The sequence below is a fragment of the Sardina pilchardus genome, chromosome 5 (assembly GCF_963854185.1).
Source record: "Sardina pilchardus chromosome 5, fSarPil1.1, whole genome shotgun sequence".
NCBI classification, from domain to species: Eukaryota; Metazoa; Chordata; class Actinopteri; order Clupeiformes; family Clupeidae; genus Sardina; species Sardina pilchardus.
In genome coordinates this window covers 35038288-35062595 of record NC_084998.1, presented here as the reverse complement: position 1 = coordinate 35062595, position 24308 = coordinate 35038288, and the positions used below count along the sequence as shown (strand labels likewise).

Here is a 24308-nt window from a genome sequence, read left to right as displayed (position 1 = left end):
CCCTGGAGCTGTGTGAAGTGCACTCCTGCTTTTAAAACTCCACCATCATCCCAGTCCCCAAAACATTCTCCATCACAGGATTAAATGACTACAGGCCTGTCGCCCTGACGCCTGTGGTCGTGACATCCTTTGAAAGACTGGTGTTGGGCCAACTGAAGGGCATGACCCCTGCTAGAACCCCATGCAGTTTGCCTACTGAGCAAATAGGTCGGTGGATGATGACGTCAATATGGGACAGCAATTCATCCTGCACCACCTCGACTCCCCAGGGACGTATGCCAGGATCCTGTTTGTGGACTTCAGCTCGGCGTTTAACACCATCATGCCTGAACTCCTACATCAGAGCTCACTCAGCTATCAGTGCCTGCCTCTACCGATCAGCGGATCATCAGCTTTCTGTCTGACAGGCAGCAGCTTGTTAGACTGGGGAGTGTCTTATCAAAAACCCGGTCCATCAGTACAGGCTCCACAAGGGTGTGTTCTTTCCCCACTGCTCTTCTCCCTCTACACCAATAGCCCCTTTCACATTCACCGAATTTAACGCTAAATCAGCCGAATTTAACGTTAAGGCTGTTCCTTTCACATTGACGACACGGGGTGGGGAGTCAACCCGCCTCGGCAATCCAACCCGTCTCGGGGGGTAGTATCAGAGCCGAGCCGTGTTGAATATGAAAGGAACAGAGGTCAACCCCGCTATTAGGGGTGTGTGACTGATGACGTATTTGGGCAGGCAGGAGGTTAAAATACAGGAAACACACAAGAGACTAGGATAACTTTAGCTGCTGTGTCCATAGATATACAGTGAGGAGCACATGTATTTGATACCCTGCTAAAACAGGAATATAAAATCATCATTTGACAATTGATCTTAATGCCTTAACTCAAAAAATTAGTACAAATCAAACCGCCAAGGACACCAATTTTCTTTGTGATTGAAGAATGTATCGTAAATAGATAAATGTTTTCCTTAAATGCTAGGGGAAGGAAGTATTTGACCCCCTATGTAACCCTATGGGAATTTAACACATAGGGTTAACATAGGGGCAGGCAGATTTTTATTTTTAAAGGCCAGCTATTTCATGGATCTAGGATATTATGCATCCCGATAAATTTCCCTTGGCCTTTGAAATTAAAATAGCCCCACATCATCACATACCCTTCACCATAGCTAGAGATTGGCATGGTGCTTTTTCCAGTAGGCCTATTAGCCTGTTTGATTTGCATTGAGCTCAATGAGCATCAAACAGGCTAATAGGCCTACTGGAAAAAGCACCATGCCAATCTCTAGCTATGGTAAAGGGTATGTAATGATGTGGGGCTATCTTAATTCCAACGGCCAAGGGAACTTTATCAGGATGCATAATATCCTGAATCCATAAAATAGCTGGCCTTAAAAAATAAAAATCTGCCCGCCCCTATGTTAACCCTATGTGTTGAATTCCCATAGGGTTACATTGGGGGTCAAATACTTACTTCCCCCTAGCATTTAGGAAGAACATTTATTTATTTACGAAACATTCTTCCATCACAAAGAAAATTGGCGTACTTAGCGGTTTTATTTTTACTCAATTTTTGAATTAAGACATTAAGATCAATTGTCAAATGACGATTTTATATTCCTCTTTTTAGGCAACTTTAGCATGGTATCAAATACATTTTCTCCTCACTGTATATGTGTGTCCAACAATCACGTTTTTTATGCTGAGAGTGCCCTGAACCTCCTTTTCTCAGCACTTCGGTCAAGTGTTTATTGTTGCTAGGTTACCAAAACCGTCTGCTGCCAGTAGCACGTCTTTTTAGAAAGTTTGCCTAATGATAGCTAGCTAACTAGCTAACGAGCTAACTGCAGAAGTTGTTCAGGACTCAGCACACTGAAATATGACTTCGACAGACAAAAGGACCTCATTTGGCATTCAAATAACATAACAAGTGGCCCGCCATCATTTGGAAGCTAAACCACGTAGAACTAGCATGACAGTTGTGTTTATCAGTTTATCTCCGAGGTCCAAGGCATGCTTAACGTCATTGTTCACTCCCAAATTGCGTGTGACGTGCTGCTAGGCAACGCCTCCCATAACTCGCCTCTGAAACCGGCTTCAGACAACCCCGGGACCAGAACACGTCTACCTTTCACATTGTGAAATCCCCTGAACCCGCTATTTCTTAAACGCTAATGTATCGTTTCTGAATGTGAAAGGGGCTAGTGACTGCACCTCAAAGAGCCCATCTGTACTCATAAAGTTTGCGGATGACACCACCGTCATTGATTTGATCCAGGATGGTGATGAGTGTGCTTACAGACAGGAAGTGGTGCAGTCAGAACCAACCACCTGGAGCTTAACCCCAAGAAGACCATGGAGATGACAGTGGACTTTAGGAAAAGTCCCCCACCACTCCCCCCGGCTTGCCATTCAGAACGATACAGTGTCCAATGTGGATTCCTTTAGGTTCCTGGGATCAACCATCTCACAGGACCTAAAATGGTCTCCCCACATTGATACTATCCAGAAGAAGGCACAGCAGAGATTATGCTACTTCCTAAGACAGCTAAGGAAGTTTGATCTGCCTAAGGAGCTGCTGACCACTTTCTACTCGGTGATCATTCAGTCTGTCACTCATCTGCTCCTCCATCACTGTCTGATTTGGGTCAGCCTCCAAACAAGACGGGGCAGACTGCAATGGACAATACAGGCCAATTTACCGGTCCAGGGACAGGAAAAGGGCAGCAAAAATCTCTACAGACCCCTCACATCCTGGTCACAAACTGTTGGACATCCTGTTCAACCTCCCTCTGGGAGACGATACAGGGCACTGTTTGCCAAAGCCAGACGTCACAAAGACAGCTTCTTCCCCTAAGCTGTCACTCTGTTGAGGACTCAGAAATAACATCCGCCCTAACAACAAACAAGTCAATCAACATGTTCTGCTCATCTACCTCATATCATGTGCACTTCAATAATACAGTTATTATTAATACATTATCATTGCACTGAACTGCATATGAACTTGCACTGAACTGCCTATGAACTTGCACTGTATTTATATTTAATCTTAAACCTCAGTCTATACTGATACGGCACTATTCCCCCCCTCTTTCAATTGTATATTGCATCCTGCGTCTTGCCTGTGCCTGTTGGGATTTTCACGACCATGGCAACCTTGACAGGGACAACAAGGCCGCACCCCCCCTCCGAACAATTGCATTATCCTATTCCACCCCTAGCATCTATTTATTTATAAATGTACATACTGCATGTATTATTCTACATAGCTTTACTGCCCTTATTCAATTCTTACTGTTTATTTATGTTGTACTTGAGAGTTGTACTTGTTTGTTTACTCAAACCTGGCCAATAAAGCCGATTCTGATTCTGAAGCTTAAATGGATATTCCACCATTTGGGGAATTACACTCATTTTACACCTCCCCCTTGAGTTAAACAATTGATTTTTCTTCAGTTCATCCAGCCGTCCTCTGAGTCTGGTGATACCACTTTTAGCTCTAGCTAGTAATTTTCCTATTTAAAACCCGTCTCCTCTAAAGTTACATCATTGTGTTGCTATGCCCATATTGATCCTGGATTATTATGCCTGGATGAGAGTATAGTTCCATGTCAAATCTAGGGTTTCCACACTTTCTGGTTTTCCCGGGATTATTCTCTTTTTCTGATGTCTGTCCCAGAAAATGTATCATCTTTCCTGGGACACCAAATGTCCCGTTCTTTTGGTGCAAAGGCACTTCTATTTTTTTTTTTAAGTAGGCTATTCTCTAGTTTCACTTTTAATACAATCTACATTCTGCTCATGCAATCCTAGGCTTCTATTTTTCACACACACAGCCATGCAAAATATCAGTGCTGTTTTAAAACTGTTCGTTATATCCCCGACTTTCATGTCAAATCCATTCCACTTGATTATAAATGATACAATGAAACTCCATCTCATTCTCAGGTTTTCATTGATGTTTGCTCCTCGCAACACGCATACAGGCTATACACGCACGCTCACACTGACAAAATGAGAGGTCAAATTCTAATTGGAGGCATACACATGAAGATTGTAGTAGCCGTCTTTGACCAGTTATATGGCATAGCAAAGGCACATATATCTGAAGTGCACAACAGGCTAATGCTAACCACAGGTACAAAAAATGACAAAATACTGTTTGCCATTGTTGCTGACATCTGATAGTGACACTGGTGGAATTTTAGGCCTGGACTACACACACGTCACACATCCTCGTCTGAGATAAACTGCATGTTTACATGCATCGACCAAATACAGACCCCTCCTCTTTGTGTTTGCGTCCGGTTTGCCCTGGCTACCTGTTGGGTACTTCCTGATCCAGGACTCTACAGTGAAGTGTCATCAAGCTGCTGATCACAAACTTGTTGCGAAGGTCAGATGGAGCGTTGTGAAAGGTGGCTGGACTATCAAGTTCTGTTAAGTCATAAGTCAACTGTAGGTCAACACCAGCAGTATATTTACTTACTTGAAGTGGCTGGCCTGGTTGAGCAGCACACTGTAATCCTCTGGAAGATTGATTAGTCGATTGCGTTTCCTTGGATACCTGGTACCATGACCATAAGTCAAGTTGTTATTAAGGCTGCATTATTTTGTGAAACACTGATCATTCAGAAAAGGGGAGACTTACCTGATGGTTGGCAATTGACCATTTAATGCTTTGAAAATAGCTGGGTTCACACACCATCTAAGGCAAAAAAAAAGAAAGGTTCATAAACCTCAAATGTATGTGGTTTAAAATCACAATCTGGGATAAACATTGTGTATATATGTTTACCTCTGTATCAGGGGGTCAAGCATGTCCGAGTGGTTATGAAACAGTTGGAACAAGTTAGAGGGCAGAGCAAGGTAACAGCACAGTGCCTCTGCTTGGACCTCTGAAGAAGCTACAAACAACAACAAACAACATTACTTACAGACAAGGTAGTCACAACCACATTTACTGTATGCTTTATATTTCACATTTAAGTAGCATAGTCATCAACAAACAATATAATTAGAGAAGAGTTTGTTGAAACTTGAGATTATGATTTTTGTTCATGAAAAACAGAACAGAGTTTTTTTTGGGGTACAATTAACTACTGGGATCCTCATTTTGGATTTGGATTATTTGAATTATATTCAGGGCTCTACGCTTAGATAGATAGATATACTTTATTCATCCCCAAGGGGAAATTACAGTGTTTCAGCATCATACAAACACAACATTCAACAAAAACATACAAACATTTATACATACAGAAAAAATATTTAAAATGTTATTCCTTTCTCTCTGCCCAGATGGGAGTCATTATAAAGTGCTATTGCAGTAGGTAAAAAAGTATTTCTGTATCTGACTTGTTACAGCTTAGTGGGCGTTGCCTCCAACTGACCCTCCTAAAGTCTATCATCATTTCCCTGGTCTTAGCCACATTCAAGGTGGTTGTTTTTGCACCTTGTCACAAAGCGGTCCACCAGTTGTCTGTACTCTGTCTCCTCATCATCACTGATACACCCCACAACTGCAGATTCATCAGAGAACTTCTGCAGGTGACATGACTCAGAGTTGTACTGGAAGTCAGAGGTGTATAGTGTAAAAAGAAAAGGAGACAGCACAGTCCCTTGTGGTGCTCCTATGTTGCTAACTACCTGCTCAGACACACACCCTTTCAGTCTCACAACCTGTGGTCTTTCAGTCAGGTAATCAATGATCCATGAAGTTCTGGAGGTGTCTACCTGCATCCTTTGCAGCTTCTCACGTAGCAGCACAGGCTGTATGGTGTTAAAAGCACTTGAGAAATCAAAGAACATGATCCTCACAGTGCTGCCAGTACTGTCCAGGTGAGAGTGTGTTCTATGGAGCAGGTAGATTAAGGCATCCTCAACACCCACCTTTGGACAGTATGCAAATTGTAATGGGTCCATGTAGGTGGTCACCTGTGGTCTCAGATGGGCCAAGACCATCCTCTCCAGTACTTTCATAATGTGCGATGTTAAGGCAACTGGTCTGTAGTCATTGAGGGTAGATGGAGAAGGTTTCTTTGGGACCGGAACAAGGCAGGATGTTTTCCAAGACATAGGCACTCTCCCCTGGCTCAGGCTGAGATTGAAAAGGTGCTGCAGAATACCGCAGAGCTGTTCCGCACAGACCTTCAGGACTCTTGGGCTGATACCATCTGGACCTGGGGCCTTGTTCTGGTTTAGTCTCCTCAGCTGCATTTTCACCTGACTGCTAGATACAGACAAACAAGTGGGAGGGATGGAGGGGGAGGGGTATGATGCAGGTTCAGCGCTTCCTGACCAGGTGGTGTCCATCGTGGGAGTTGAAGGCTGGGGACAGTGATCCTTAGCCATTCTCACTGAGGAGGCTTGCACAGGATGTTCTAGGGAGGAGGATGAGAGGTCTGAATGGCTGGGTGAGGTAGGGGAGTTGCCTGTACTGAACCTGTTGAAAAATGCGTTCAGCTCGTTGGCCCTATTTAGGCTCTCCTCTGCCTGATTCCCCTTCACCTTAAAACCTGTGATGGTTTTCATGCCCATCCACACATCTCTCATGTTGTTATTCTGAAGTTTGTTCTCCAGCTTCCTCCTGTATTCCTCCTTGTTCTCTCTCAGCTTCACTTTAAGCTCCCTCTGAACGCTCCTCTGCATCTCTCTGTCACCATCCCTAAAGGCTTTCTTTTTCTTATTCAGTAACTCCTTTAGGTCTCTGGTGATCCAGGGCTTATTGTTGGCAAAGCATCTTACTTTCCTGGTAGGTATGACATTGTCGACGCAGAAGGTGATGTATTCTGTTATACAATCTGTCATTGATTCAATGTCATTCCCATGGGGTTCACAGAGCACATCCCAGTCAGTAACCTCAAAGCACTCCTGAAGAAGCTTGTTAGCCTCCTGTGACCACCTCCTAACTGTCCTTGTAGTCACTGGCTGCTGCTGAACAATAGGTGTGTAGGTGGGTGTGAGGAGAAGCAGGTTATGGTCTGATCTACCAAGTGGGGGCAGAGCTGTAGAACTATAAGAGCCATGCACATTTGCATACAGTAAGTCCAAGGTCTTTTTGTCTCTGGTGGAACAGTTAACAAATTGCTGGAAAGTTGGAAGTATTCCAGAGAGAGAAGCATGGTTAAAGTCCCCTGAAATCAGCATGAAGGCACCTGGATGTTGTGTGAGTAACTTTGCGGTGACTGTATTGATGACGTCACACGTGGCATCGGCATCAGCTGATGGCGGGATGTAAACAGCAACAGCAATGGTACAGGTAAATTCCCTTGGCATATAATACGGGCGCAAGCTCACGGCCAACAGTTTGATATTAGGGTTGCAGATGCGTTCCTTAACATGCCCTGGATTGCACCATCTGCTATTCACAAACACAGCAAGTCCCCCTCCTTTCTTCTTACCGCTTAGCCTGCGATCTCTGTCGGCCCGCACGGTCAGAAATCCATGGACGGTGATGTTAGAGTCCGGAATATGCTCCTGCATCCATGTCTCAGTGAAACACATTATACTGCATTCACGATATTGCCGTTGTGATCTTATAAGTGCTTCAAGCTCATCCATCTTGTTTGCCAACGACCTCACGTTCCCCATGACAATCGATGGAATATAAGGTTTGAATCTCCTTCTCTTTGCTTTCTTCAACACACCAGCCCAGCACCCCCGACGTCTTCTCCTCAACTCCACAGGGATTTGTTGTCTCGTTACTGACAGCAGGCCTAGGTTTAGTGGTGGTTTGGAGAGCGCTATCAGCCGGTCGCAAAGGTAAACAATGCGGCCGGCTGCGTTGTCATGGCGAGCCAGCATAATAGATAAAAATATAAAAACGATATGCGAAAAATACACGATTTAAGCACTATATATGTTCAATCCGATTCTAAAAAAGGATGAACAAAAAGGTCAGTATGTCATTGACAGACAGACAGACTGAAAACGTTAACAAAAAAAACACTTAATATTGACATAAAACACAAAACAAACGGGAGCTGCTGCAACAGGCAGCCACAGCGCGGCGCCTTATGTCACAAAGTAACTTTTACTTTGTAAAACTTTAAAAAGTTACTTTTTTCCCCAGGAGCACACGTGCCCCTAAGTAAAAAAATGTAGGAGCACAGAAAAAAAATGGGGGCATTTTGTATGTTTTCATTTACGTTAACATTTCTTACGGTGCAGAACTTACACACACCAACACCAACTTCCTGAATTAATACAAAAAGCAAAAGAATTACGACTGATTGTACTTTTCCTGCATGGTAAGTTAGACCAGAGGTGGCAACACATTTTGGCTCATTGGGACTTGAAAATTGGCCGGTGCCACATAGTGCTGCCACTAACGACTAATTTTCTAACGATTAATCTTTCGACTAATTTTTCGATTAGTCGACTAATCTAAACGACTATTTTTTTAAAAAACAAATCAAGTTTTCGTTATTTTGCTGTGTCCATTTTATTTTTAACTCAACTGAATGGCCAAAACATGACATATAGCCATAGATATAGATATGCTCATATCAATATCAGCCTACTTTTATAGAGTTAAAGGTAGGGTATGGAATGAGCTTTGTTGGCCATTTTTGCAAAATCACTTGAAATCCTATTCCTAACCCACTTATAGCCACTAAGTTGGAAGCACTGAAATGGAAATTAAACACGTCAATCATCTGCGGAACGGGCAGGGCTCGAAAAACTCCAGCCAATAGAATTCCTCACCCCATACTATCATTTCACAGCTCGTTCGTCAATCTAACGTCTTACTCCTCTTCCTGCTCCCCCTCCCCACCGCGCGCGACCCTTTCGAAAGCTGGTGACCGCGAGTCAGTGCTGAAACGAAACCAACTGCCTGCTGCTGCACGTCCATGTTCCCCTCTTGTTGTATGTGTCACTTCATTTCTATACAAACTAACTAAGGCAGCGGATACCTACGGAAACTCAATCACCCACGCAATAAATAAGCTATGTAGCAAAAATTACATTTTACCGTGACACGAAGAGTGCTGTAAACATGAAATCGAAACTTAACAGCTTGGAGCTACGGTGGAATAGGCGAAGCAACGGGCCAGCACTAAACTCGGATATTTCAGGAGATAATCGCCCTGGTAAGAACAAACCAGATTCTGTCACATATACACACCTATGGCTACTGAACCATATGTACTACAACCCTTTGGAGGTGAATAAAGAATGTAATTGGGGAAGTTGATGTGAGTGATTGTATGGAGACTAGAGCTCATAGTGCTGTAGACGCCAGGCTGGCATTTCATTTAGCCTGGCTCGCTCTCGCGCTGCGCATTTGAATTGTCGCTCGTGCATGGAGGGCGGGACTTGAGGTTGTATATGTTCAAACTCTGCCGTCCGTTTTGCTCATTCCGTACCCAACCTTTAATAACAGAATTAATAACATTACAGCCGTTAGAGACGGGAGACCAAAAATAAATAGGGGGTCAAAAGCAAAAACGATTGGTCGACTAAAAAAATTGGCGTCGACTAATTTTCATAATCGATTAGTTCGATTATGTCGATTAATCGCGGCAGCACTAGACTGCCACACACAATGCAGTGTGCATATACAACGTATTGTGTCATTTAGATAATAATGACAAAGTAATAATGTTGTATAAAATACATGTCTTAAGAAATATGGTTATGATGCTGTTTAAATTAATTAATGTATAAGCGGTGCCCTGTCACTTTAAGACTATTTTGCCAACTCCACTGAGTGGTTTGCTGTGTGTTTACAAATGCTCAGTAGTGAAGCTACTATTGCTTTCGTGATTTTCTTTTAAACGTCTCATAAAAAGGAGAAATCAGTTATCAACAATGACAAGCCATCCTGCATCCAGCTCTCTCCCTTTCGTGCGCACAATTACATGGAGTAGCATAACGTAAATTAGATCCGCTGCAATGGAGATTACAAACAGCATCATCGCTATGTAACATGCTGTTTTGACATTGACATGGTAAAAGTTATCTAAGAAGAGTAGTTTGCAGTAAAGTTAACCGTCTTTCGCTGGGGAAAAATAGCGAGCACTACCAATCATAACCGAAGTGCTTGGTGGGACGCACTTTAATTAGTTTACGTCGGGCCGCAGTTTGGCCAGTCTATGGTAGACCCGAGTCACGGCTTTTCGTGTTGTTTTAATGTTTGATACATTTCTGAACTTTGTATTGCCTGCTTTGCGGAGCTTTTCGTGCGGTTTTAATGTTTAATACATTTTAGAACGTTTAACTCTCGTTGCATCTGTGCACAGTGCTTCATTTTGGGCTGCAAGAAGCACTCGCACATGTGCGTCTGTGTTGTTTTCCTCGTTCGCATACCAAAATATTTGCTCGCAAATGTGAGTGAAATGGGCGCACTGTAGAGCCCTGATTATATTACATACTTTTTGTTATCTAATGAATAACACTACTGATTACAAAAAATGATGTGTACTATTTCAGCAATGGATTACATTTCAAGGTAATCTGACACAACAAATTTATTTAAAACGTTAAAAACAATGAATTAAGTAATTACAACACTATTTAGGGCCCGAGCACTGATGTGCGGCTGCACCGTAGGTGCAAGGCCCTATTGTTTTTGCTCAGATTATTATTATTATAACTTGGCATGCTCTAAAACTTTTGTCATTTCGCAGCCATATGTAGAATTGCACTTGATCCTCAGAGATAGAGGTTTGGCCTAGGGTGTGGCTCAGGGACTCTATAGCGCCACCTAGCATGTGGTCTGTTGTGGTTGACACATACATTCCCGAATATGGACCAGATTTGGTGGGCATGTGTGTTGTATTAATCCAAACAACTTTTACATTTAAACCATATAGTTAATATTAAAAGAATTTGAGTTATGATTATGATTATGAATTTTGCACATCACGTATTTTGAAATACTTCTCCTAGACCGTTTATCGAAATCATGTCATATGAGCAGTAAAATGATCTTGAGGGGTAACAGATTTTTGGATTTCCAAAGTATATTGAAATGGCAAAGGTTTGAATTATGGCGTCTTATTAAAGAAACAGGAAGTTGATGTTATAGACAGAAAAAAGGTTATAATTTGGATGTAATTTGGCAGCTACATTTGGAATTGCTACTGCTACTCAGAGACAGAGTTCTGGCCTAAGGTGTGGCTTCGGGACTCTGTAGCGCCACCTAGCAGAGCGTTGTCTGTTGTGGTTGACACATAGAGTCACGAAAATGAACCAAATTTGGTGGACATGTGTGTTATTGCTATTGCTAGTCAGAGACAGAGCTTTGGCCTAGGGTGTGGCTTAGGGACTCTATAGCGCCACCTAGCGTGTTGTCTGTTGTGATTGACACATACATTCACGAAAATTAACCAAATTTGGTGGGCATGTGTGTTGCTCATGCATATGCCCACCAACACGCACATGCTGTTTTGTTAGATTTCGAAATGTCACAGGTCCGCACCTCAGGTGCTCGGGCCCGCCATCGCCGCTTGCGGCTATATTTATATTTATCATTCTTAATTACTTGTCACACTTTCTGAGTGTTACCTGCTTTATCCAAAAGTTCCTCAGGGGGGGGGACTCCTGTCAGACAGTTGAAGAACAGTGCAGCACAACGTAGAAAGGGAAGGACCCCTTTCCTCACAGAGTTCGCCACAGAACAGCCTGAAATGTCAGTTCTTAAACTAAGAAGGAATAACATAGAGACAAGAAACAGACAAGAAAATAAAATCACACAGAATGGTGCTTAAATATATTTGCAATGGAGATAACAATCACACAAATGCTAAAATCATATTTTACATATTTCTTTACTGAAATCCAATTACATTTTTTTCAAGTAACGAGTAAAGTAAGGGATTACAATTGCAAAAACAGTAATTAGATTATCATTACTTTCCCCGCAAGCAGGCTGCATTACTGCGTTACTAAACCGTGATTTTAATTGCCTTGTGAGACTGTCTGATGACAATCAGTGGTGCAACACATTGCGAGAGATGTAAACAACAGACGTGATCAGCAAGACAATGGAGTGTGGGAGAGAGCATGACCATGCTGCATTTAATAGTCTACATGAGTTGGGGCTTTCCTAAACTTTTCCCATAGTTCGGGCTTGGACTTCTTTTACTATCTTAACTTCACTTTCATTCTTCTTTCTACTTTAATTTCATTTCGATGACTAATGCTTTTACCTATTAAGGTTTTGCATCTACGAACGTCATAATGCCTTAATGTCATGTGACTGTTTGTTTACAATTGGAGTGGTACGCAGAACCGTACATATCAGCGGGGTTACATTATGTTACACATAGGCCTACTGTAGTTACTACGGTTGCAAATATCTCAGAAATGTGTTTTTTATGATCAAAACACAGATTGAGAAATGGCAACTACTTGCGTAGCAGTTGGCTGCTAGCGACAATAGGAAGAAAAATTGTTTAATCGTTTTCCATGTGTCATCGTTAAAAACGGGTGCAGGTGATGGAGGATATGCAGAATGTTATCAAAGAGAATAAATGTGCAGGTAAATGGCTTAGTGAATTAGTTATTTAGAATACCTTTTTATGCCGCCCATATTATCTTACCAGCAGGCAGAATAAGAGAGCTAGCTAACACTGTTTGTCAGAAGTCTTCCAATGAAACAGCAATGCTTGACTGTTCTTGTGTTGGGAAAGTTCACTTTCTACATGAACTAGTTCAATTCATCGTTCACAAATTTTAAAATGAACTAGTTCAGTTCATTGTTCATAATTCCACATTATGAACGAAGTTCACAGCTCCAAAAAATGAACTACTTCAGTTCATTTTTTCAATATGTTGCAAACTATACTCTTTAAAAATTGTTGCCACAGCCAGCAAATATTTCATTAGTTTAACATGAAATAGCCATTTTCAGACCGGTTTCACGCACATTCTGCTATAATTGCTTGCGGCATTTCTGACGGTAGCGGAAATTCAGACATGAAGCATGTGAAATGTATACGGCCTCCGTTTGTTCACATCTAATGTAGAATTTCCATCAATTGGGCTTTGGTTCGCTGGGCAGAAATGCGGCCGAGCTGTCAGAAGAGTGTAGTTTTTACACCGGAAGAGGAGGATACCTTGCTGCAGCTGCAGCATGAGAGATGGAACTATTCACTGACATAGGGCGCTTTAAAAGGCTACACGTAATACTTCACTTGATCATCAAGGGCTATTTTTTCCGTGATTGCATGCATAGGCCTATAGCAGCTGTGGCGGCAACATTACGGAAACATACGGGTTGAGAATGCCTTTTGCTGCGGCAATCCCGGAGAGATCCCGTAGGCTGTCCAGCCGATTTTTTTTTAGGCTAAAGGCCTGAACACACCAACCCGATAATCGGCCGTCTGGCAGTCGGGGGCGGTCGGGGACTAGAGTCTGTTTGGTGTGTCCTGTGCCGTCGCCAGTCGTCGTCGGGGCTAATTTTGGCCAGTTTTGGCCGACTTGACATGTAAAGTCGGCCAGTGGCCGTCGGTCTCAATTACCAATTTGATTGGTTGAGTCTTAACCCTTCGTAACATCTAGATAGCAGAAGACTTCGTTTAAAAACTAACCATTAGCCCTACGTTCAGCAATGTAAGTTTCGAACCCATTTTGATAGACCTTCCTAACACATTTTTGCTAAAACTAAGTTTCTGAACTTGTGTTATTTCAGGTTATTTCCCATTCACTTTTCGTTTACTTTGCTAATATTAGCTAGCAAGCTAGCTAGATTAACGGGCGAAAAGTAATTTATTCTGTGCCTAAGAGAGTGTTTTGTTGGCCTCACACACAAGCAATGGCAATTAAATAATACACACTATATACTTATTTTATATCTTCTTATTGCTTAATCAGAGAAGTCCGTCTGGCAATTGGTTCTGCGAATCCTGCATTATATCTACTCGGCTCGGCTGACTCTGAAGCCTGCAGTTATGGGTAATATATCACAGTTCACACACGTGTAGAACATAAAATCGGCGTCGGCGTCGCCTCGGTGTGTTCAGTGGCACTTTTTTGACCAACCAGGGGAGACGAGTAGTGCTGCCACTAACGACTAATTTTCTAACGATTAATCTTTCGACTAATTTTTCGATTAGCCGACTAATCTAAACTACTATTTTTTTTTTTTACAAATCAAGTTTTCGTTATTTTGTTGTGTCCATTTTATTTTTAACTCAACTGAAGGGCCAAAACATGACATATAGCCATACAGTAGATATAGAAATGCTCATATCAATATCAGCCTACTTTTGTAGGCTGATATTGAGACACTCTCTGAGACACTCTCTTCACTTTATTTATTGCAATTTCCACAATACCTATTAGTCAGAGTCTGGACTAGCCTACTAGCTCAGCTCCCCCCGCTTAGCTCTGACTATGAATCGTGCTGAAAGCAGGCAGGCACTCAGGCTATGCTGCTGGTGCATAACCTCCTGAGACCCTGGATGTAAATTTGAATGCATTTTTCATTTCACTCAATTATTTTGGCTTAGTAGGGCTTCATAAACATACAAAAAAATTTTCACCTCTGTACATCAAGTAGTTTTTGAGAAAAACGATGTCCTCGTATGAGGACATTGGGTCTCTATTACCATAAAATACAATGAGATTGCCAATCCAGAAAGAATGTGAATATTCATGTGTGTACTACAAGTGCCTAAGATTCAACTATTAAGAAAACAGTTTGTTTTTATTGAACAGAAATGTCCTGTTATTAATTTGGTTAAGTTTAGTGTTTATTTGTAAATGTTAGTTGTACGTATGGGTCACACCCATGTGGAGAGAAGTCTATCCACAATCAATTGAAGCGAAACAGTTCTGCTCTATTTGTTTCTTATTTGTTTATTTATTTATTTTTGTAATTCCTTCAATGGATTTATTTATTCAGGCTACTCTATTATGTCTATGTCCACACTTTGACTTCCATTATTGCTTTACAGTAGTTTGATATGGCCAATGAACGACAATTTTCAATGTAATATGTAGCCTAAAAATGAAATTATGCGTACATTTCAGTCCCGATGTCCTCGTATGAGGACATGAAAGTTAAACACGTCCTGGTCTGTTTGCAATGATCGAAATGGGGGAAACTTGATGCCATATCATACTACAACTGTTCACAAACATATACAAAAAAAAAAAATGTCATAACGTTCACTGGCACGTTACCATGACGATAGTTCTCACGCGTATGCCGGTAAAGCGTGGAGGTGGATTTCGACGCCATATTGCTTTTTCCCAAAACATTATATTGTGTGTCTGATAACACTAGAGGGTAAAATGAAGTGTCCACATATAAGGACAATAGGTTTTTATTCAGAAAAAGTAAGCACAAGGTAAAGCAGAGCCTAAATGTAATGTCCTCATATGAGGACGCAGGGTCTCAGGAGGTTAAAACATTATTGGCAACAAGAGTTTATAACAGAATCAACATTACAGCCGTTAGAGACGGGAGACCAAAAATAAATAGGGGGTCAATGGCAAAACGATTAGTCGACTAAAAAAATTGACGTCGACTAATTTTCATAATCAATTAGTTCAAATACGTCGACTAATCGCGGCAGCACTAGAGACGAGAGCCCGATTGATAGTCCGACAGTCGGCCGGTCGGGTTGGTGTGTTCAGGCCTCAAGGCAATGTACCCAAACAACCACCAGGTGGCAGAACGTTTCAACACGCATTTCAACTGCATTTAATGATGAAGATCCGTCAATAGTCGACTCCTTTAATATCATTTAATCATTAAAATGAAGGTGATGACTGGCGAAATTAATCAAACGACATTTCAATAAACCATTGTTGAAATAAATGAAAATGGTTTTAGAAAATCGCCTGTAGGCCTATCAGAAGGAAATAGCCTTCAATTCAACCTGGAAGGCTTGATAGGCAACCTCTTAATTCATTAATTCATTGCGGTTACAAGACCGCATTTGCGTGAATAGGCTATAGTTGTCAAGGCGAAGACGAAAGAGATGGACAAGATGGACATTAGGCTACATTTATGTGCTAGGCCTACTTACAAATGTTATTTATAGGCTATTTTAAAAAGGAGGAATGCGTTCATTTAAACCTACGACAGCATTTTATCATGTGGTGAATTAATGACTAACGTCAGTTAACATGTCAGAGCGTTTCAAGTGCATGCCATGAATATCAAATAAACTCGACTGACTGAATCCCTTATATATGGCAACTGTTAAAATATTCAAAGCCATGCACTGGTAGGCATGGTGCGACCGGATAAACAACCAATATTAAGTTTCACTGTCCTCCACTGCTAACAGCGCAATTTTGAATATACGGAACTACGATTAAAAGATTTAAGGCTTTGTAGGCTACTGTGTTTCGTAGAGGGCCTAGGTATTAACTTTGAAAAATCTCTCTGTCCCCCGCGAAAGTAGGCATATAGCCTACATTTTCATGAGGATTACTCTGCAAACCAAAGCATACTAAGCAGGCATAGGCGCAGGATAATTTAAAGATCCTAGCTGTGGCGCTACTGGTTAGGGAAACTGCATAGCACGCCGGCGACCCGGGTTAGAATCCCACTCCGTGATCCTTTCCAGATAAAACGCATAAATCGCTCCAAAAAATATATAAAAAAATGAAAAATGTCCTCAGTTTTGCGATTTTTTTTTATATATGCGATGTCTGTTGAAAAGAGCTATATTTAACTTCTATGTGAATTCGTGGTTCAGCATTCAAACACACATTTTGACATTTACATAATTAGTGTCAGACTCAGACCAAGTGTCTGCCGAGAGAGAGGGGGGGGGCAGTCGTTAGTGAACTAGTCAGACGAGTGAGGGGGAGGGGGAATGATCGCACAAGACAATAATGGCTAAGTCCCGCCTTCTCCACTCACTCGGACAAACAGTCAACATTCGGTGACAGACGCTACGGCAGCTGACCCAGTAGGAGACATTTCATAGGAGACAATACAGATACATTAATGAAGCTAAGCTTTAAAAGTTAACGTTAGCGTAACTATAGCCCGTTGGACAACAGCTAACAGTCATGTACAATTGCCAAAGTACAAAAACTAGCAAATAACAGTCCAATGAACTCCCAGCAAACAAACCATGCAGCTAGCAAATTAAAACGCTAATTAAAGGCTTTACCACTAGCTCATATCGAGAATAATGCATAACGGAAATAACAGTGGATAACTTGTAGACCATCAAGGTAAGAGTTAACTGTCCTTATTTAGCTATGTTCGCTGTCTAGCTTCTAAATGGCACCTGGCTAGCATCAGTTGTAATGATAAAAGCTTGATAGGACAGATCTCATAAGTTCTGCTTTGTTTTATCGTTGGATAGCCTATGACAACCGATTACATTCTGTGCTAGTCAAAGTTAAATGACTGCAAGTTTTGTGGATTTAAACTTTGTCATGTGTTCTGTCTCTGCTATTGCTGCTTTTGATCAGTCAGATTTTAAATCTCCCGAGGTGCGTTGGACGTAATGTAGGCTAGTGTAATCGACATGACCGCTTACACTGGAGAGGGCAATAAGTGTAGGCTACCCCTACATGAGGAATATCCCCGGCGTAAAATTGATTGCCAATGTACGTGCTGCCTCCAGCATGAAACCTCGGACAAAACAAACCCCTAAAAAGACGTGCAAATTGCTGGAGTGCCGTAGTGTGAAAGCACCTGATACAACGCACTTAGAAGCTTGCGTTTTCGTTCACGTTGACTAATGCTAGCTAACATTGCTGCGCCGACATCGGCCGTCTGTAGGCCTATACCATCTTTAGGCGTCTTTGTGCGTCTCCAAATCCGATGTAGATGATGAAGTGGTACAAAAGTAAATGCTTCAACACAAAGTCTATGCCACTGCTCCGGGTGAATGAATATAGTGAAAGCCTATAGTCTAAGGCAGCGATTCCCAAACTTTTCATTTTATTTTCAACATCTTCATCTAAGCTTTAAGCCACACGCTAAAAAGGCAACACGGTTAAAAAAGGCCCTCGTTTAAGACGCGACCACACAACAGCATATGCTCATTCCCACGCAACATTTCGAATTTATCATTCTGAACGTGAGCTAGAATGAGCGCTATGAAACGTCAAGTTAGGGTATAATGCCCTATGCGGGACAATCTATAGGTTCAATTATATCCTCCTGAGTTACGGCCCCATAACTATAGCTAGTGCGCATCGGAGGTCTTTCACGGAGTGTTGAGGAATGTTTCCTGAAACAAAGCCCGTCACAATAATGCAGCACACTGATATGGAGCACCTCATCACCTTGAGTGTCTGAAAGCTGCTGTAGGCTAGGCTATACTCTCGCAGTCCATCCCTTCTTTCATTCTTTTCGAGAAAGTGGATAGTGTATGGGTGAATACAGTAGCCTAGGCTACGATAAATAAGTTTTGGCCTTAGTCTTACAGACGGCTGTCGATTTTTAAATGTAGCCTACATCACATGCGAAATCGGACATGGCACATAGTCTAATTAGTAGGCTACTGGATTTAATATAGCAAGTCCATAGACTTTGTTCATCCTAAAAATTAGCGGAAAAAGGAGACGTCTTTTTGACTCATGTGTCTAAAAACGTGGTTAAAATATGCCGGCTTGTTGTGCCTGTTCCATGAGGCGGCAGTGTGCGCTTATCGCCATATCTAGCCATTAATCAAATTAAAGTATGAAAAAGTTAGGCTAGCCAGCAAAAGTTCAGTGCGTTGACTACAGTCAGGTCGACTACCAGTTGACTACCAGTCGGTGATGGAACAAAGAATCACGTGACCCAAAACGTCACAAGCAAAACCTTGATAGCTTTCACTCTGGACTGATGCTTCAACTCAAATGTCTTTTCAAATTCGAAATTCAGGTTGTTGATGTTCGAACTTGTTTTTGGTGGACACAAGGTTACATTTGGACCGTTGGAGTCTTTGCAAGACAATGAGCAAAATGTCCGTAAACAATAGGTAGAGCCTGTATCATCTGTGTTCTCTGTAGTCGCTTTCAGACATAACTACCTGCAGTAGCCTATGAGATTTGCTAAACAGAGGTCCGACCCTTCGGTTAATTATACATTAGAGAATCTCTGCGTGTTTGAGTGAGGGGTGGCGTAGAATATGCAGTCGCTGTCAGCCTGTCACAGGGCTTACTGTTTTTGTTTTACCACCGACAGCATGGAGGGTGAATACAACGCGCTCGTTTCGAATGTTGTTGTAACAATGCAGCCTGTATTCTGCAATATCCGCAGCATCGCTGAAAGATTGGAGCGTGACATACAGGCAATTCGAGCATGTTAACTGCGTAACGTTTAATTGGAACTGAGTGGCGCTCCTTCATTTCACATAATCTGAACGAATTTGCGTTCAAATTCTTCATTTACAAATGTGTTGCATGCAGTTAAGTTAGTTCACAGAAAAATAAATGTGTTCAATTAACACCTTTTTAACTTGTTTATGCACAACACTGCATTTGATTCTATTTTATATGATGGAATATGCAGAAAGAATAGGCCTAGAATTAGGCTGAAAGGTTTGTTGCTTTATAGCATATTCAGGTGGTGCAGCCTAGTGTGTTTTATGAAAAGTAACTACGTAAAATAATTAGTAAAGTAACTAATTACTTTCGGGAAAAGGTAATCAGCAAAGTAACTGGATTACTTTCTTGGATAAGTAATCAGTAACTAATTACTTTTTCAAAGTAACTTCACCAGCAATGATGACTACTGAAAAATGTATGGTTCATTTACAGGGTACCCCCAGGATTTTGAATCTGAAATTTAAGACTTTGTAAGGCGAGACAAGGCAGGTGAAAACATTGTTTTTCCATGCATCGGCCAATTTCGTGATTTTGTGCTAGTTTGCTACCTTAGCATGTATTCTTTCACCCTACTACAACAACAAAGTCCGATTTGGACATTTAGGTGTTTATTTCGTGACATTTTGTCTACTTGCGCCTATATATTTCTCCTAATTTCACAAAAAGTTCCCATTCTTAAAGAGACCCTATGCAACTTTTTCATAGTCATAAAATCGCTTAGAAATCGTTGTTTTGCTTGACTGACCAGTTTTATCGAAAACAGTAATATTTCCTCCCGTCCCCAGTGTCCCTATCCGCTATTGCAACCTTGCAGTTTGTTCAGGAGACGATCGTTCCCTGTTTACATCTGGAAGGCTGAGACGCATAAAGAACAAGAAGAACCACGCTTGCAATTTATATATTTATATATTTATATATAGCCTATATATGTATAAATATACACGCTAAAGCTGTCGGGGAAGCTCTGCAGAGAAATATGTAAGCATAAAACGAGCGAAAACGAAACCGAAACTTAAGATGAAGTCGCGAATCCTGCATAGTTTCTCTTTAAGTGTCATGTCCTACCACGACCCGAAGCATATCGTGTGTGACACCGTTGGAAAGCCCTGTTCCTTGTGCATGACGCTATGCATCCAAATATGGGCATTTCCTTTGTATTAGCAACCAATCGTGAAAGTTCAAAGGCGAGTCTAGGCTTTAGAACGGTATCTCAATGGCTGTGTTTCTATGGTTTCTAGGCTGTTTTCTCGATACGAGTTTCCTCTCCCACTCTAAGCTCAAAAACTCCACTTCTGTATCACCTACATACACCAAACGTTCCAGTTTTATTCCTAAGTATATTGTGAAGACTTCTTCAGAGGGGTTTGTTGATTTATTATTCTAAGCCTGACATTTTATTCTTAAAAATGAGGCAAAAATCAAGATTTTATGGGTATTGGCAGTATTTTCAGGTTTACTGGAAAAACAAAATGAAATATCCATAAACCCCTCTGAAGATGTCTTTGGATTTGCTATACAACATCAAAAAAGATTTTGGACCTGGCTTTGTCTAAAGTTGAGTTTTTGAGGTTTGAAATATATGCAAATGAACGCATAATTAACAAGATAACGCCTAATTAGCATATTCAAACATTAAATTACAGAAAACTTGCAATACATTTTTTTCACACATTTATGTGAGTAATCAGCTGGTGAAGTTTCATGATGATATCTGTAAGTTAATTTTTTTACCCTATTCACCTGTAGTGTCTCACCTTAAAGTATAAGTTTGGCGGAAATTGAAAAAACTGTGTTTTTCTGAATGAAAAAACATCAACTAAGCCATGGAAGAAGCATTTTTCGTTGATAACGCAGTAACGAGCTAGCATGGGCAAGAGCTCCAGCCCAAGATAGCAAACAGTGGGTTAGCATAGGGCCTACAGCCATACGCTTTCAAATTCGCATTTTTAAGCCACTAACATTGCTCAAAACAGCGCCAAATCTCGTCAGCAACTTGCCCTAGGTGTCTACACATAAAACGAAGCACCAATCAGTCTGTAAAAATTGGAATAGTTTGTATTGTTAGAATTAGTTTGAGATAGCAACCCCATCTGAAGCACAGAAACGTCACGCGAGAATTCTTGCTCGTGCATGAATGCACGTCCATGTTCTTCGAATGGGTGGAGCTAGGGTAAAAAGGGTAAGACTTTATTTGAATTGTGTATCAAACCGGCTGTTTTGCAAATCCCATACCCAACCTTTAAGTCTTATATCCAGTAGCACAGTCTGTCATACGTGATTAGTGCTTTCATCTCCGGTTTCGGTTTCGCTTTTCGTTTTCGCTCGTTTTATGCTTGGATATTTCTCTTCAGAGCTTCCCCTACAGCTTTAGCATGTATATTTATACATATTGGCTATATGTATTTATAAATTGCAAGTGTGGTTCTTCTTGTTCCTTACGCGTCTCAGACTTCCAGATGTAAATAAGGAGCGATCGTCTCCTGCAGAAACAGCAAGGTTGCAATAGCGGATAGGGACACTGGGGGCAGGAGGAAATATTACTGTTTTCGATGAAACTGGTCAGTCAAGCAAAACAACGATTTCTAAGCGATTTTATGACCATGAAAAAGTTGCATAGGGTCTCTTTAAAATGAAGATGCTGCTATCAAAATGCTACATCAAAAATTAAGTGGACTACTGCATGTTGCTTGCCCACAGCAGCAAGCAGGACAATTGAGAGGTATCCATAGTCACAGATAACTCTTTACTCACTCCCCTTGACTTCTCATGTAACTTCACAGTACAGTCTTAGGCCTCTATCATGACGGTCTAAAATGCTTGGTCACCCATGCAAAACTTTTTGGGGCTCTTTTGGGCATGGCCAGCCCACATTCATGTTGATTCCATCTGGCGTCTGGTTATAAACAACCAGAGGTGTGTTTTGGGCATAACATTCTTTAAATGAGAGTGGAATTGGTCGTTCCCTTTAACAACAAGCAGTACGACTTCTGTAACACTGCATCTGCATTTTGATGGTCACCAGAGCATTTGAAGGAATCTGCATGCACTTGAGACTGTATGGAACAGATGTTCCAATAAATCATGCTTTACTAAAACCTAGCAGAGTATATAGCTTACATGAATCTACACTCGACTATTATTTGAACTCATTGGCTCAAAAGTGCATGCTTACATCTCGTGCGTCTTCAGCTGTGCCACTCGCCTCTTGCCTAATCACTTTTATCAGTCAATAACAATTTGCAAATTATGAATAATTACTCATGGTGAGATGTTTTCTGTAATATCTTTATTACAATAATGTTTCCCATTGTAATTGCGTAATTACCTCCGCCAAGAAGGTTATGTTTTCGGCGTCTGTCTGTCTGTCAGCAAGACAACTCAAAAAGTTAAAGATGGTTTTCGATTACATTTTCAGGAAAGGTCTGAAATGACCCAAGGAAGACCCAAGAGAGTGAAACTATGTTGACTAAATTGTTGTCAGACTCCAGATGGCTTTTGAGATGCTTTGGATGGAAGTGTCAGTGCAATATAATGGTCTAGGGGTCTTATGGAGAAGGGAATACATAAATTGGAACAGCAGCATGGATACCACAGCATTTTACAGTAACATACTACTCCTTGCTTAGACATGCTACTGGCATAGGCGCGAGAAGTAATTAAAAATGATGAGTGAAAGATGTTCTCCGTTTTGCGAATGTTGTAGGTTATGTTTGCGATGTCTGCTGAAAAGAGCTATATTGTTTCTACGTTTTAAGCTAACTTCTATGTGAATTCGTGATTCAGCATTGAGACACACATTTTCTCGAATTAGTGGGGCAGAGCTGTAGCCTAGGTTAGGGCTTCAGCCTCAGAACCGAAGGCTTGATGGTTCGATCCCCGACCTGTTCATGGCTGAAGTTCTTTTGAGCAAGGCATCAAAAAAGTATATTCTATTCTATTCTTTTCTATTCACACAACTACACGCACACTGGTGAATTCGAACATTCTGAAACGCGCATATGCAATGAAACATGATTGCGCATTCTTCCACGAGTTGCCTAAACAGCCAGCCAACTGCTCTGCCTTACAAATCAAACAACTAATAGGCCTAGCCTACTAAAAAGATGCAGGGGGCAGAGAGAGGGGGTGGGGGTGGGGAGGCAGTTGTCCTCAATGCCGCAGTGATGTCTGTAGCCTAAGTGAACTGGTTAGACGAGTGTATGGGGGAGGGGGAATGATCGCACAAGACAACTAATAGCCTAATTGCTCTTCTACTGAATGCCTCCATGTGCGAAGGTTTCAAATAGGCTATGTTTGCAATGGATAGACCCCGAAGCCATTTGCTTTGAGAATAACGGCTGGCTGATGAAGTTATTGGCTGGCTAGCCGGCTCAGCCAAAACCTAAATGCCACTTCATGTCTACAGATGTCTATATTGTAGGCTACTAGATCTCAACACACAATGTTATTGTATTATTTTGGACAAAGTTCTGCACGTTTCACTTCAATGTAGACTGCATGCGTTGTGAACAGCGCAACAATCTCTGGAAATGGTGGAAGTCGCAGTAATATCGCGTTCAATGCTGTAAATCCGTCTGTTCCAGAATATTTGGTTCATATCATCAATCTTTGGTTTTGGTGTTTGTGCAACCCGTCCTTGAAGATTTAACAAAAGTCTGAGTAGCCCTACGTAGGAATTAGGAGAGTATATGTAAAGCGAGATCAAAATTAGGCTACCTTGTCCCCATGTCATCTCAGCGCGAGAAAAAAACATTGCGGAGAACGTGCACTTCAACTCACTGTGAGTCCTGTGTATCGTAGCAACGAGCACAATACTGATGTGGTGAATCCAGTGGGAAAATCTCATGTAGGCCTTTCTAGGCTATCGTTTATTTTTCGCGTGTGTCTCTATGATATAATTATTTTTAGATGCAAAAAGTCTAACTGGCTTAGCCAAAGTTTATCAGATGGCAGCTCAATTTGTCTTAGAAAATTATTGGATGGCGAAATTATTTTTCGTTAATGGAAATCAGTATTGTGATTCATCCGTTCATTTCAGATAGTTTGTTATTAAAATCA

The 24308-nt window shown here is 41.4% G+C and overlaps 1 protein-coding gene across 1 annotated transcript in view; it reads right to left on the bottom strand.

The window, feature by feature from the left end:
- The window catches only part of ubr1 (ubiquitin protein ligase E3 component n-recognin 1), a 144131-nt gene that overhangs the window by 9307 nt on the left and 110516 nt on the right, over positions 1–24308 (bottom strand). The window contains exons 41-44 of the mRNA XM_062537372.1: positions 11517–11653; positions 4801–4909; positions 4654–4710; positions 4492–4569 (exon numbers count right to left, since the gene is read on the bottom strand). Of these exons, the coding sequence (XP_062393356.1) occupies positions 4492–4569; positions 4654–4710; positions 4801–4909; positions 11517–11653 (381 nt within the window). The remainder of the gene's footprint in view (positions 1–4491; positions 4570–4653; positions 4711–4800; positions 4910–11516; positions 11654–24308) is intronic.